We start from the raw sequence: 15212 nt of genomic DNA on the forward strand, positions 1-15212 counted from the left end.
CTTTTGTGAATTGCCCGTGTGTTTGCTGGCAGGGGATTTACAATCAGTCTACGACTTCCCAGGGAGGATACCAGAGGTCCTTGCACCTTGCTCTGAATGTGAGGACCCTGTTCCAACGACTCATTATTTCTTAAGTTTCTTTTTCTTGTCCAAACCACCATAGCAATAATATTTAGGCATTTCACCCACATCTCGGTAGCGTTCAATTCATTTTCTTCTTTTTTTTTAAATTTAATAATCAAGTTCTATTTATGTATCTAAGGATTCACACTTTCCTAATTTTTTTTTAATTTGCTCGTGAAAATAATTTGATCAAACTGGCTTTTTGCCAAAAGTTTGTTGTTCAATTTATTCTTCCATATTTGAATGTTATATAAAACATCAAATACCCTGAATGCTGAAAATGATATTTTTCTTCTTGACCTATATACAGAGGCTGCTGATTTCTTTTTTCATTTATATTTTTGTAATTTTTTTCCATTGACAAATTTTTTTTTTTTTTTAATCAGATATCTGACATATAAATGCTTGTCAGGTTTTAAGTGCTGAAATATTCCAATCTCGTTTATTAATTTTTTTTTCTTCAACTGATCAGTCTCAAAAAAGTAACTCGAAAAAATTGACAATGCAGCTGTATAATTACATTTTAATGACATAATTACATTTATACTGCAACAATGACATCAATTTCCCTTTTTTCCAACTCCAGCACAAACTATTTAAAGCTTGATAAAGGAGCAACTTGTGCTTGGGTGAAAATTTCAAAGTTAAATAAACCCAACAGGATTGTTTTGCCCCCAATAACGATTAATTATATCTTAGTTGGGATGAATTAAAAGAAATTGTTTTATTATTACAGAGAAAAAGGGAAAATGTTTTTAAAATTGTGATTATTTGGTTAAATGTAGGCGTTTAGGAGAGGTGGCCTTCCACTAGTTCAAGATTTAAGATAATGCATTTCCAGATCCCATACCTGTACAAAGATATTATAGGAATCCCGGGTGACATGGTAGACTTGGCGCAGGCCAGTTCTGCCTGCAGCAAATTTTCAGTCGGCTAAATAGCGATTGTTCTCTGGAACAGAACAAAACCACATACCAGATTTCTAATGACCTTAAACCTGTGTTGTCTCAACAATGCAGAAAACCATTCATGAAAACTTATTTTCAACAATATATTTTTCTTGCATTTCTTTACAGTAACGTAAGGTATCTCATAACCCAGAGCAAACCCCAAGGTCCTGATCTGGGCTCACACGTCTGCCTATAGCAACACGCTTTGGCTTCGGGAGGAGCCCTCTGCTACTTAGATGCCACCAGGAATTAATGTGAGAGGACCAAGGGGATAGTTCTGGGCAGGCAAGGGACCCAAACGTGAACTAGAAAATGGGGAACATGGAACGTAGTCAAGGACTGGCCGGGTCAATACCAAACAGACAATATGGTACCAAATCAGGACCCAAAATGTGCTCTTTTCTGAATCTACACTCAACAATGCATTTCATGCATATTTTTCTCTATTTAAGGTTGTTTTATAACCTCTGAACTATCAGCCCTGTGTCTAATATCCAAATATGAAATAGTCTGCTTATTAAATGTTGTTGTAAACCTTAAATTTAGATTATTAACGGACCCTCCCTCTGTCATCTTGATAAAATACATCTCCGTGACTGACCATACGAACGGCAGTTGGTCAATAAACTGGTCATATGACAGATGTCAGATAATGACAGATTTTGCTCTACTCACTACCCCAAAAGATGTTGGACTCCTGCCACCAACCTATTTAAAGGTTGGCATATGTGGGCACACTTATTACATTGGACAGTTGGGTCTGCTCTGATCAGATGGTTCTCTGCCATTATCCTAATGACCTAAATTGTTCTTGCTTGAGACACAGCCTATGATTAAGTGTCTGAGGCACACGAAACGCGTAAGGCTTGAGAAGATTGTTTAAATAACGATTTTTATACTTTTTAACCAACAACTTTAGTCTGATCTACAGTACATGTGGCTTCCTAATCCTTTTTATTCGTCTTGCACAGATTGTCCACTCCCTTGAGCTGAGGGCCTGGGGCAGGGCACCTTGGCCGCACTTCTACTTTGGTGAGTTTTTCACAACAAGTGGATGTCCTAATGCTTAAATATATATATTTGGGATTAACACTTCAGACACAGGCCCACATCTCAGCACCAAGTGATCATAAAAAAGGTGGTCATACACCGTAGGAATCTTTCCCCCAGCAGGACCAGGAAACATCAGAAGAGGCTGGCAGAAGCCTGGACCCACAGAGGTAGTAGAGCCGGAGTCTCTAAATTTTATTCTCCATAATTAAGAATTAAGGCCCATCTTGTGTGGGCGATATCATGGTAATGTGATTGTGTGGCCGTAGGGCCAAACAGTTACATAACAATGAAGGGGATATGAAATGTCAATCAGCCGATGCAGTCCTTGATCCGACAGAAAAATCAAGCCTGACCTACTGATATTTGGATGATTTTTGGCCAGGTATGGATCAGGGAGGCCTGTTGGAGGGCCACAAACATGGGCAGATAAGCTGGCGAATCACTCTAAAGGACCACAATCTGCATCTTAAATCTGCTCCACGTGTGGCCACTTTTAGTGGATACTTCATAAACGATGCAAAATGAGTTTCTGCTGTTCAAGCTCAAAAACTGGTCTCCCCCTATTTCAGAATGTGTGAGTGCAGCCTGTGTTTTCTCTGTCATATTGGCCCATGTCACGCATTGGTGCAGTCACTAAGGGGGGTGTAAATAACTGCACTTGGCTGGGCCTGGTCTGTAGGGTGGGTCACGGCTGCACCTTGTCTCAGTTGCACAACACGGAGACTGACAGACACCCACTGTCCCTGTCCCTTCCTAATGTCAGACATGCCCTCAGGCACAGCTAAGGAATGTGGCGTATAAAAAGCCTTACGTGATATGAACAGGGGACATACCTGGGAGAGTTTACGGGCTGCCCCTTTATCTATTTATACTCAGCCTCCTCCTCAGCATCTCACTCACATCTATTCACAGAAACTGAGCAGCACCTGCTACCGGCACACAGGTATATTTTCTCTTATTCTCTCCCTTCCTTTACTCCACTGACCTTCACTCCTAAATACTTTATTATATATATATATAAATATATATATATATATATATATATATATATATATATATATATATATATATATATATATCTACATAGTGATGAGTACAACTGCCCCTATTTTGCAAAAACTACAAAAAAATCAGCAAAATGGCGAAATTCCAACAGATGCAATCAAATACATTGCAGTTAATAAGTGTTTTTTCCTCCACATTTTCTTTTGCATCATAGGGCTGAATCAGACGACAAATTTGCTCATCCCTAGATATTTTATATACAGTATTTTTGCAGTAGCCTTCTTCTTTCCTTCTGTTCATTAAGTAGTAACCATCAATTATTTCCCCCTTAAGATTATTTTATTATTATTATTATTTTTATTATTATTAACATGTATTTATAGAGCACCAACATATGTACAGGGTTGTATTTTTTTAATTGTAAAGGTATGGTATCTGTTATCTGGAAACCCTTTATCCAGAAAATTCAGAATTACAGAAAGGCCATCTCCCTTAGACTCTATTTTATCCAAATAATCCACATTTTTCATAATAATTTCCTTTTTCTGTGTAATAATAAAACAGTCGCTTGTACTTGATCCCAACTAAGATATAATTAATCCTTATTGGAAGCAAAACCAGCCTATTGGGTTCATTTAATGTTTACATGATTTTCTAGTAGACTTAAGGTATGAAGATTCAAATTACAGAAAGATCCATTATCCGGAAAACCCCAGGTCCCGAGCATTCTGGATAATAGGTTCCATACCTGTACCTTAAACTTAATCTAAACTAAGATATAATTAATCCTTATTGGAAGCAAAACCAGCCTATTGGGTTTATTTCATGTTTACATGATTTTCTAGTAGACTAAAGGTATGAAGATCTAAATTAAGGAAAGATCCATTATCCAGAAAATCCCAGGCCTTGAGCATTCTGGATAACAGATCCCATGTTTATTATAAAATGCCAGGCCCCCTCCCTTACTGTACCATCCATTATCTACTACTGGGTCGGATTTATTGCCCAGGCAGTTGCCATTACTCAACACAAGGTATGGGTCCTGAGTATATATAATTCTAGTATAAAGGTGTGTGTGAACTATATTGGCAACATTTGCAATGGTAAAAATAAAATATTTTTAGGCTATGCTCCTGGACGGCATTGATTTTTACCCGGGCATGCTTCTATTCTGATCCGATTTGCACACTTACCCATACTGTAGGTTTTATAGAAACCAAACTTTAATATAACTTCTGCTTAAAACACAATTTCATTTATTTTTACCAGGAAAATGATGCTGATTGCGGCCCTGTGTATTGCGGCATTCATGAAAAACGCAGTTGAGTCGGTAGGTGACCGGATCATTATTATATTCTTGGTCCTTGTCACACAACAGGACTCCAGCAGCAGCTATATATATATATATATATATCAATGTCCATTTAATATATGTGTGAGATAGAGACTGGGGAAGAGATAGTATCATAGGTGGCAACCAATACTATCTCTGCATTTATTTTCTAACTGCTAATAAAGCTAATTTCAGCACCTGTAGTAGTAAATGCATCTCTATGAAATAGGACAAATTAGTGCCTTACCTGACATGGTAAGTAAATTCTAGATATAGAGATATACAACATTCATAGCAATAGATGGAGAGGAGCTGCTGGGAAAACTTCTGCATTTGACCATTTGTTGAATAACTGAATCATTTTTGCAGGCGGATCCCCCGTTTTCCTCTATATCGGCTGATAATTCCACCGTCAAACAGATCATTATTGATGCTCACAATGCCTACAGGAGGAATGCGTCTCCCACTGCCCAGAACATGCTGAAAATGGTAAGTAAATACAACCCTAAGCTCAGGAATCACAGTGCACCCTAAGCAACACTGGCTTTAAAGGAAAACTAAAGCAAAAAAAGGTTTATGGCTATTAACCCTATTTTATATTTAGAAGTTACTGTACCAACCCAGAAGTTCAGCAGTCCTATAACAGTAATGATCCAGCCCTTTAAAGTTGCCCCCAGCAGCTCCCTGTCTTGGATCATGTTAGGCATCTTTTGTGGGTCAGCGGCACTGCACATGCTCAGTGGGCTCTGGGCTGCTAATTGGAAGCTGAGCTTAGGGATTGTGTGAAATCATCAAGCAGAAAGTGAGGTCACGTCTGTAATAGAAGCTGTTGCTACCAGACTGATTAATCAGTTCTGATGCAGGTTTCACTGATTTCTATGCTGCCATGTACTCAGCCTTTTATTATGTTAAATACTGTATATACAGTATATCGGGAGTGGGCTCTGGTAACTGACTGCAGCCGAGAGCATGTGCTGGGAATTAGTAGAAAAGAAGATAGGCAGCCACTGGAGGCACAGATCTTAAAGGACTAACTAAACCCTACAATGAATATGGCTAAAAATGGCATATTTTATATAGTGAACTTATTGCACGAGGCTAAAGTTTGAGCTTGTCAATAGCAGCAATGATCCAGGACTTCAAACTTGTCACAGGGGGTCACCATCTTGGAAAGTGTCTGTGACACTCACATGCTCAGTGGGCTCTGATTGGCTGTTGAGAAGCTAAGCTTAGGGCTCGTCACTAATTATCCAGCAGAAAATGAGCTTCCCTGGCTGTAATATAAGCTGATGCTACAGGTTTGCTGATTATTCAATTCTGATGCTAATTGCACTGGTTTCTGTGCTGCCATGTAGTAATTATGTGTATTAATTACTAATCAGCCTTATATTGTGACATTTCTATTCTATGAGTACTGTATATTGTGAGTGGCTCCCTAAGCTCAGTAAGTGACAGCAGCACGGAGCATGTGCAGTGAATCAGCAGAAAAGAAGATGGGGAGCTACTGGGGCATCTTTGGAGACACAGATCTTTACTGCTAAAGGGCTGTGGTTGCCTTGGGCTGGTACAGAAGCACAAAACATCATGTACAACATGTCTAGCCTAATTCTTTAGTTAAGCTTTAGTTCTCCTTTAAGGGACTGTTATGACCTTAGACTGGTATAGAAATCCAAAACATTTAAGGAATAATTTCCAATGTGCAAAATGTTTTGGGACCCCAGCCAAACGCTGCCGTGATTAACTGGTGCCACATATTGATCTTCAGTGAGTGCAGTCCTGCAGTTGGTCTTTTGCCTCAGTTAGAATTTTACTGACTCTTTTGTTAAACGATCACCAGTTCTGAATTTTTTTTTTCCCCCACGTAGGTTTGGAACAAAGACGCGGCACAAAATGCAGGCAACTGGTCAGCGACCTGCAGCATGTCTCACAGCACTTCAGATAAACGCAAAATTCCTGGTAAAACAAACATGAAATTCTGGGATTTGCAATAAAATACTGAATTTGTATCATTTGCATTGCCTGTTTAAGCCACGCCCACCATTGAAAATGCCCCCGCCCCCATGCACAGAGCCGAGTCCTTCCAAGACCTCTTAACCCTGATCAGAGGAATTAAACTCCCCTTATCTAGTCCTAACCAAGAACAGACTGAAGCCTCATTAGGCCTGGGTTAGTCATAGGCTTATCAGGCTCTTCTCAGGCTCTTCTCAGGGGCGTAACTATAGAGGAAGCAGACCCTGCGATTGCAGGGGGGCCCAGGAGTGTAGGGGGCCCAGTGAGACCCTAATTAATTAGCAATTTTAACATATCTTGGTAAAATAGGCCAACTTATAAATATTTTGGGGCCCTAAATTGAATTTGCTATGGGGCCCAGTAACAACTAGTTACGCCACTGGCTCTTCTCCTCTTTTCCCCTTAAATAGATTACTGGGTCCTTTTCCAAGGGTTTCAATCCTATGATTTGTGTTGTGTTTTGGTAGCCGAGTATGAGTAGAGTATAACAGTGCTTTATTAGCAGAGTCATGCAGCCATTACACTTCAACTCTAATATATTAAAATAGTCTAGAAAGTACTATGTACACAGTATAACTCTTGTGCACAGTGACACCTACAGGCCCTTTGTATAAACACCACAGATCTACTGGCTAAAGTGCTAAGCAATACTGAACATGGGGGTCTGGTGGGACCATGTGATTTTTACCTGTTTGCACAAAAATGTTTTCTATCAATCTTTTAGGCTTCAGCTGTGGGGAAAATCTGTTCATGTCTTCCTATCCAGCCACTTGGGATGTAGCCATTAAAGCGTGGTACGATGAGTACATAAACTTTGAATATGGAGTAGGCCCTAAATCTTCTGGTCTGGTTATAGGGCATTATACCCAGGTAAGCCATTCACCGGTGTATTCATATGTGCTGGGCTCTTATTAGAATCCAAAAGAAAGAATTGATTGAAAATGTCATTTATGTATGTACTTTCCTATACCCACACCAGCCTTAAAATCTGGCATTTTGACCACACCCCTTATTAACCGCCCCTCAAACCCCACCTCACTTTGAGTAAAGGCCATTTATAAGCTGCCCAGTTTTTTTATGCTGTAATGAAGTAATCTGACCACTAGATGGGGAGATAGAGAATTGAATGTATTAAAAGACCAGTAACAGGTGTTAAAAAAATGTTGTTAGTATAGTATTAACACATATTAAACTTTAAAATCGCTAAAGTCTTTATCAAGAAATAACTTACCGAAACTCTGCTTGCGCTCCTCTTCAGAAAAGGCGACAGGGCGACAATCCATCGTGTGGCGCTTGATTTCTCCTCCCTGGCTATTTCCTATAAGGAAGGCAGGGAGGAGAAATCGAGCTATGGTTCGCTGATCGCCTTTTCTGAAGTGGAGCACAAGTTTCTTAATAAAGACTTAGAGACTTTAAAGTTTAATATGTGTTGGTTTTTCGTAGCATACTAATAATTTTTTTTTTTTTTTAAATGATGCTGTTACTGGTCTTTTAAAGGGGTAGTTCACCTTAGAATTAACTTGTAGTATGGTATAGCCAATTATAAGCAACTTTTCAATTGGTCTTCATTATTTTTTATAGTTTTTTTTTTTAGATTATTTGCCTTTTTATTTCCAGCTTTCAAATAGGAGTCACTGGCCCCAATATAAAGAACAAACGTTTTCTAAGGCTACAAATGTATTGTTATTGCTGCTTTTTATTACTCATCTTCTATTCATATTCCAGTCTCTTATTCAAATTAATGCATGGTTGTTAGGGTGAACCGTAGCAACCATGCATTAATTTGAATAAAATACATAAAACCCCCAAAATAATACAAAATGAGTAAGTAAAAAGTTAGGGGCATTTATCAAAGGTACCACCAAGGCTGGGGGGGAGCAGTGAGGGGTACCAATGTGGGGTAGAGGTTTTTAAAAGCAATGGTTTGGTTCTCCTTTAAAGGTTAGCGAACCCTTTAAAGGAGAACTAAAGCTTAACTAAAGAAGTAGGTAGAAATGTTGTACATGATGTTTTGTGCTTCTGTACCAGCCCAAGGCAACCACAGCCCTTTAGCAGTAAAGATCTGTGTCTCCAAAGATGCCCCAGTAGTTCCCCATCTTCTTTTCTGCTGATTCACTGCACATGCTCTGTGCTGCTGTCACTTACTGAGCTTAGGGACCCACTCACAATATTCAGTACACATAGAATAGAAATGTCACAATATAAGGCTGATTAGTAATTAATACACATAATTACTACATGGCAGCACAGAAACCAGTGCAATTAGCATCAGAATTGAATAATCAGCAAATCTGTAGCATCAACTTATATTACAGCCAGGGAAGCTCATTTTCTGCTGGATAATTAGTGACGAGCCCTAAGCTTAGCTTCTCAACAGCCAATCAGAGCCCACTGAGCATGTGAGTGTCACAGACACTTTCCAAGATGGTGACCCCCTGTGACAAGTTTGAAGTCCTGGATCATTGCTGCTATTGACAAGCTTTAAAGGCGTATTTTGCTTTAAAAATTTACTTTTATGACTTTTACTATGATGTTGCCAGCAAAAGTCTACGTTGATTAGTCATTAAGGTATAGTTTCAAGAATAGGAAGGCTAGTAATCACATGAGTTATGAATGGGATATTAATCTATATATTGCTTATTCTTACAGGTCATGTGGTACAATTCCTACAATGTGGGGTGCTCTGTCTCCTACTGTCCTCAAAGCACATACAAATACTTCTATGTTTGCCAGTACTGCCCAGCGTAAGTGATTCTTTTTGTTCCTTATCTTTGACCAAATCATCTTCAAGGGAATTCTCTTCAGCCAGTGACTGCTGAGCCCCAATATGTGTATTATAGGCTGGAATCCAAGCAGAGGTTTAAAGACAAACCCCCCCACCACACCCACAAACCCACCAACACAGGCCCCGCCCTAGACCCCCCCACCACAATAAAAAAAGCCACACAAACATGGGTGCTAACAATTGCTGGTCAGGGGCCCCCATAAAAGTTTTAAAAAAACTTCATTGGTGGCCGGACCACACCCTACAATTTAGAAAAAAACATTGGTGGCCAGCCCCCCCCCTTACAAGTTTAGAAAAACATTGGTGGTCAGGGGCCCCATTGAATATTTTAAATAAACATTGGTTGCCATGGGCCTACAGAATATTAAAATATTACATTGGTGGCCAGGGATTTAATAAAATAACACAGTGGACCTTACCTCAGGTTCTTCTTCCTTGTCCTTCTTCCTTGTTTCCTTCAGCTCCTTTCATGGCTGCGGGTCTTCGAGTTTTCATGTCTTCGGGTTTTCAGGACTTTGGGTCATTGGGATTTTGTGTGTTTGGGTTTTTGGGACTTTGGATTTTCAGGTCTTCGAGACTTTGGGTCTTTGGGTTTTCCGGTCTTCAATACTTCGGGTCTTCAAGTTTTTGGGTCTTTGAGACTTTGGGTCTTCACATTTTTGGGACTTCTGTTCATTGCTCTTCTGGAGATCTCGCTTCGGGTTCTGCTTACATGCTGTCAAGGGGGCCCTGCTAATTTGGAAAGAGCAGCACAGTCGGGCCCTCCTTTAGGCCTGGGCCCGGTACAGCTGTACCCCAATGTGGCCCCCTGATGGCGGCCCTGGTAGCAGCACATGCCTAATATAGTTAGTAGAGCACCATTTATACAGTACAATACCTGCCAACATTTAAGCCCTCCTATATAGGACAATTTAAGACATGCCCCCAATCTACCCCAGCCATGCCCCTGTTCTATCCCTTGCCCCACTTTTGATTTTGCGACTGTTCTATGAAAAATAGGTCTACTGAGTAGAGTCTGGCATTGGACCAATTTTTAAGACCCTGACCTGCAACCCACAGCCCACATATCTACCTGATTGGCTCCGCTACCCAAACTGACCCGCAACTGCTTTATACGCAATCCAATCCGTGACTCGCTGACCACCAGAAGTGACATCATCAGAAGTGGGTGGGGACAGAAAAATGTTTAAAATTTTTTTAAAAGGAATAAAATATAGATAATATACACGAGATAAGAAATATAGGTGAGACCCTGCCTTGACCTGCATCTATACCTGCACTTGAAAACCCTGCAGGGTGCCCACTTTTTTTCGGGTAACCCCGGGTACCTGACCCGCTGCAGGACTCTACTACTGAGAGTTTAATGCAGGGCCGGAACTAGGGGTAGGTAGAAGATGCACCTGCCCAGGGCGCAACGCTGTGGGGGCACTGGGCAGGTGCCTGTACTAGATCCTTCTGCCTACCCCTAGTCCAGATTTGCTCTCCTCTGCAGGTCTCACCTACCGCCCCTCGCTCCTCTGTCCCTCCCTCCCCTGCCCCATATGGTCCCTCTGCTTCCCCTTCCTTACACCTATGTTATGGGCTTGGCCCGGCCCTGGTATAATGTGCAGTACTCCATAATGTCTTCTGCTCCTATTCATAATGATACTGTCTTACAATTTTAGGGGAAACATGGCCGGCAGCATTAACACCCCATACAAATCCGGCCCAAGGTGCACAGACTGTCCAGGAGCCTGTGATAATTTCCTTTGCAGTAAGTTGAACACACATGGTCTATGTTATTATCTCTTTTTTCCATGGGGCGACCGAAATGCAATATAAATCTGAGCAATATTAAAGGCTCTACATGTGCAAGACCTTCCTGATATTGCATCTCGCAGGTGGATGATGATGAGGGTGCCATGAGCCCCAGTTCATCACAATGCTATGTACTGCAGCGGACACTAGGAGGCAGTAGAGCAACATAGAGGTCATTAGAAAACTGTCATGTTTTGCAGGAACCACAGGGGGCTGTTATTGAAAGCAGGAGGGACAGGGGTGACATGATGTACAACCTTATATTATAAGAATAAAGTCAGGAGTCATTAAAGGGATACTGTCATGGGAAATATTTTTTACTTCAAGACACATTAGTTAATAGTGCTGCTCTAGCAGAATTCTGCACTGTCATCCATTTCTCAAAAAAGCAAACAATTTTCTTTATGATATGACGATTTTATAATTTTTATATATTTTATAATTTTTTTATATTTAATTTTGAAATCTGGCATGGGGTAAGACATATTGTCAGTTTCCCAGCTGCCCTGAGTCATGTGACTTGTGCTCTGATAAAGTACTTGACAAAGAGTCTCATGAGACTCGAAACATGTTGTGTTAAACAATAAACACTAAAGCTTGAGCAGTTAATCTGCAGTCTGGGTTGATCCTTGCGAACTTTATATTTGCTGTGCTCTGATAAACTTCAGTCACTCTTTACTGCTGTACTGCAAGTTGAAGTGATATCACCCCTCCCCCCTTCAGCAGCCAAACAAAAGAACAATGGGAAGGTAACCAGATTACAGCTCCCTAACACAAGATAACAGCTGCCTGGTAGATCTAAGAACAGCACTCAATAGTAAAATCCAGGTCCCACTGAGACACATTCAGTTACATTGAGTAGGAGAAACAACAGCCTGCCAGAAAGCAGTTCCATCCTAAAGTGCTGGCTCTTTCTGAAAGCACCTGACCAGGCAAAATGACCTGAGATGCACCTACACACCAATATTATACCTAAAAAAAACATACACTTGCTGGTTCAGGAATGAAATTTTTTTTTATTTGCAGTGTAAACAGTGTAATTTAGAAATAAAAACTACACCAAAAAAATCATGACAGAATTCCTTTAAGATGCACAGTCGTTCCTTATATAAAGTCACTGGTTCAGTTTTAGGCAAACGAGTTTGTTTTATTGGAAAACAGGTGGGGGGTTTGGGTGCATCTGGGGCCTGAAAATGTAACATGGCACAGCCATGGGGGATCATAAAAAAAAATAATTCTTATTTTGCAATGATTTGATAATCTAAGAATTCACTGAGCAATTCATTTTTCTATTTCAGCCAATTCCTGTCCGTATCAAGATATATATTCAACTTGTAAGATTTATATAAGTTACTGCAATAGTATTGCTTCCATAAGGGACGGCTGCAAGGCCACCTGTCTCTGCACCAACAACCAGATCATCTGATATCCAACCCTGTCCGGCCGGGGCTGCTGAGGAACCAATCAGAAGAATGGATTGAGAAAGAACGGCTGAAGTAGTTTTAATAATAATGATATTAAAGATGATTTATGCTCGTCACAATCAGTTTGATTCATGGAAATGTATGCAATAGATGTCAGCTCTTCTTATACAAATATATATCTATGGCTGGGTTAGTTTGATTTCTATTTTGTTTATTGTGCTCTGGGTACATGGTTATTGCTTATGTCACAAGCCTACAAGTAAAAAAAGTCTTGCCTTACAAAATTCTCAAGCCTATGTCAGCCCCCAAATCAAATATGTTACTATTGTAGCACTTCTAATTGGGTTCCGAAATGAGCCTTATGACCTCAAAAGCTAAATAAAAATGTGTATTATTATCAGTAAGCAACATAGGGAAATAGCTTTAGGCTGCAGTAACAACACACTTTGTTGGTAAATAAAATGGCATTTGCTTAGTGTAGCCCAGTGGTCCCCAAACTGTGAGCCTGGCCCCTTCGGTGGTCTTGGAGCAGGAGAAGGTAGGGCTGAGTCTAAAAGACTGGCTTAGAATTGGGGGAAAGGGTTTGCTCTACTACATACACCTGAACGTCCAGCTTGAAGGTCAGTTAGAGTGAGATTTGTTGACAATGTATATTTGTTGTCCTAGATATTCTTACAAACTAAGGCTGAATTACCAATATCAATATTATTACATGAGCTAAAACAAGGAGTAGACCAAAGGCTGGACCTTCAACAGGGACCTGACCTCAAAATGTTCAACAGCCATAGGTGTAGCCTCACTGAAGATGTGATATCAAGTTCAGTTGGCCTTTGCCTTTGAGAAATGGATAAATAATAAGAATTCTAAAGGAGTAGAGAAGACATAAGTCTAAGAGTTCTTTGTGAAGTTGGAGTGTCAAGATGAAGAACTTGATACTACGTTAAGGGGATCTAGAGGCCCTAAATTCTATTGTGGATCTGGATTCTCCCATTCCCTAAATCATTATTTTTTGGTTAGAAACCTGGTGCCCATTCTTAGTAAACATGAAGCCCACCAGTACAACACACACATCTCTGTCATGTGGGAGGGTCCATGTTGGAGTGTAAGGGTCCATTGAGCAAAATAGCTTTACTACAGGGATCCCCAACATTTTTCACCCATGAGCCACCTTCAAATGTAAGAAGGGTTGGGGAGCAACATAAGCATGAAAATAGTTCCCGAGGATGCCAAGGAAGAGATGTGATTGGCTATTGGGAGCCCCTATGTGGACTGGCAGCCTACAGGAGGCTCTATTTGGCAATAGGACTGGTTTTCATGCAACCAAAACTTGCCTCAAATGAAGCACCTGCTTTGAGGCCACTGAGAGCACCATCCAAGGGGTTATGGATGAACATGTTGATCACGAGCCACTGGTTGGGGATCACTACTTTAAGTATTTTTCAGTCACTAAAATGAAAATCCAGAAAAATAAATTAAACAGAGGAGTTTCCAGTCAAAATTTGCAGCTGCCGCCCCCTTCATGCCTCTCACTATTTATAGTTCAATAGATGCACATTACCAAGGGAAATATGTAAGAGAGAGAAGAAAATTCCAAAATATAAGCTGTTTCTCTATGAATCATTACTCTTTATCATTATAGCAACTGTCAGAATATATCATCTAATATCCAGGAGGTTATGTGATAGTGCCAAGACTATGGGAGTGAATCCCAAATTGGGAGTAAATCTTTCCTCCCCATGAAATCTGGAAGTACTGTACATTGTGCAGGTGGCTTCAGGCTGGTTCCTTCAGATTTCTTTTCAATCTTCTCAAAGTTCCAGTGGAGGCTCCCCAGCCTATTCCTGACCTTTTAGGCCATCCTTAATCACCATCCCCCACCCTCCATCCTGGGCAATCAGTACAGGTATAGGATCCATTATCCGGCAACTCATTATCCAGAAAGCTCCACATTACTGCAAACAATGTGTAAATGAAACGGATCCGCACACACAACGATTAATGCAGTCGGGGATTATCCCCTTTTATTCAGCCACCAAACATCAACGTTTCCCCCCCGAAACGTTGATGTTTGGTGGCTGAATAAAAGGGGATAATCCCCGACTGCATTAATCGTTGTGTGTGCGGATCCGTTTCATTTACACATTGGTTGCTAAGGGACCCGGCCGGGTCAACGGAAGGAACGCACCGCCAGCTTGCAGGATTAGTGAACTACAGGTGTGCGGTAGGAGAATTATATTGTAACCAAATTACTGCAAAGCCATCTACCATAGACTCCATTATAATCTAATAATCCAATTTTTGAAAAATGATTTCCTTTTTCTGTGTAATAATAAAACAGTAGCTTGTACTTGATCCCAACTAAGATATAATTAATCCTTATTGGAGGCAGCCTAATAAATAAACCCCAGCCTATTGGGTTTATTTAATGTTTGCAAGATTGTCTAGTAGCCTTAAGGTAGGAAAATCCAAATTACAGAAAGATCTGTTATCCGGAAAACTCAGAATTACAGAAAGGTTATAGACTCAGTTTTATCCAAATAATTCGATTTTTTAAAAATGATTTCCTTTTCCCTGTAATAATAAAACAGTAGTTTGTACTTGATCCCAACTAAGATATTATTAATCCTTATTGGAGGCAAAACCAGCCTATTGGGTTTATTTTATATTTAAATGATTTTTAGTAGACTTAAAATCATTAGAATATGAATTACAGAAAGATCCCTTATCCGGAA

General features: G+C 40.2%; 1 protein-coding gene across 1 annotated transcript; it reads left to right on the top strand.

Moving 5' to 3' along the window:
• Positions 1 to 2965: 2965 nt before the first annotated feature.
• On the top strand, positions 2966 to 12758 carry crisp1.3.S (1 S homeolog). Its single transcript, XM_018264818.2, has 8 exons — positions 2966 to 3069; positions 4401 to 4461; positions 4834 to 4953; positions 6330 to 6420; positions 7199 to 7344; positions 9124 to 9218; positions 10924 to 11012; positions 12355 to 12758. The coding sequence occupies exons 2-8, from the start codon at positions 4405 to 4407 to the stop codon at positions 12480 to 12482; spliced, it is 726 nt and encodes a 241-aa protein (XP_018120307.1). The 5' UTR covers positions 2966 to 3069; positions 4401 to 4404; the 3' UTR covers positions 12483 to 12758.
• Positions 12759 to 15212: the final 2454 nt, after the last annotated feature.

The sequence above is a fragment of the Xenopus laevis genome, chromosome 5S, assembly GCF_017654675.1.
Source record: "Xenopus laevis strain J_2021 chromosome 5S, Xenopus_laevis_v10.1, whole genome shotgun sequence".
Taxonomy (NCBI): Eukaryota; Metazoa; Chordata; class Amphibia; order Anura; family Pipidae; genus Xenopus; species Xenopus laevis.

Bases quoted from the DNA above. Each gene is read 5' to 3' on its own strand.
- crisp1.3.S (XM_018264818.2), top strand. From the start codon at position 4,405: ATGATGCTGATTGCGGCCCTGTGTATTGCGGCATTCATGAAAAACGCA. The intron at 4,462-4,833 runs GTAGGTGACCGG...TCATTTTTGCAG, and splicing joins TGAAAAACGCAGTTGAGTCG to GCGGATCCCCCGTTTTCCTC. The intron at 4,954-6,329 runs GTAAGTAAATAC...TCCCCCACGTAG, and splicing joins CCCAGAACATGCTGAAAATG to GTTTGGAACAAAGACGCGGC.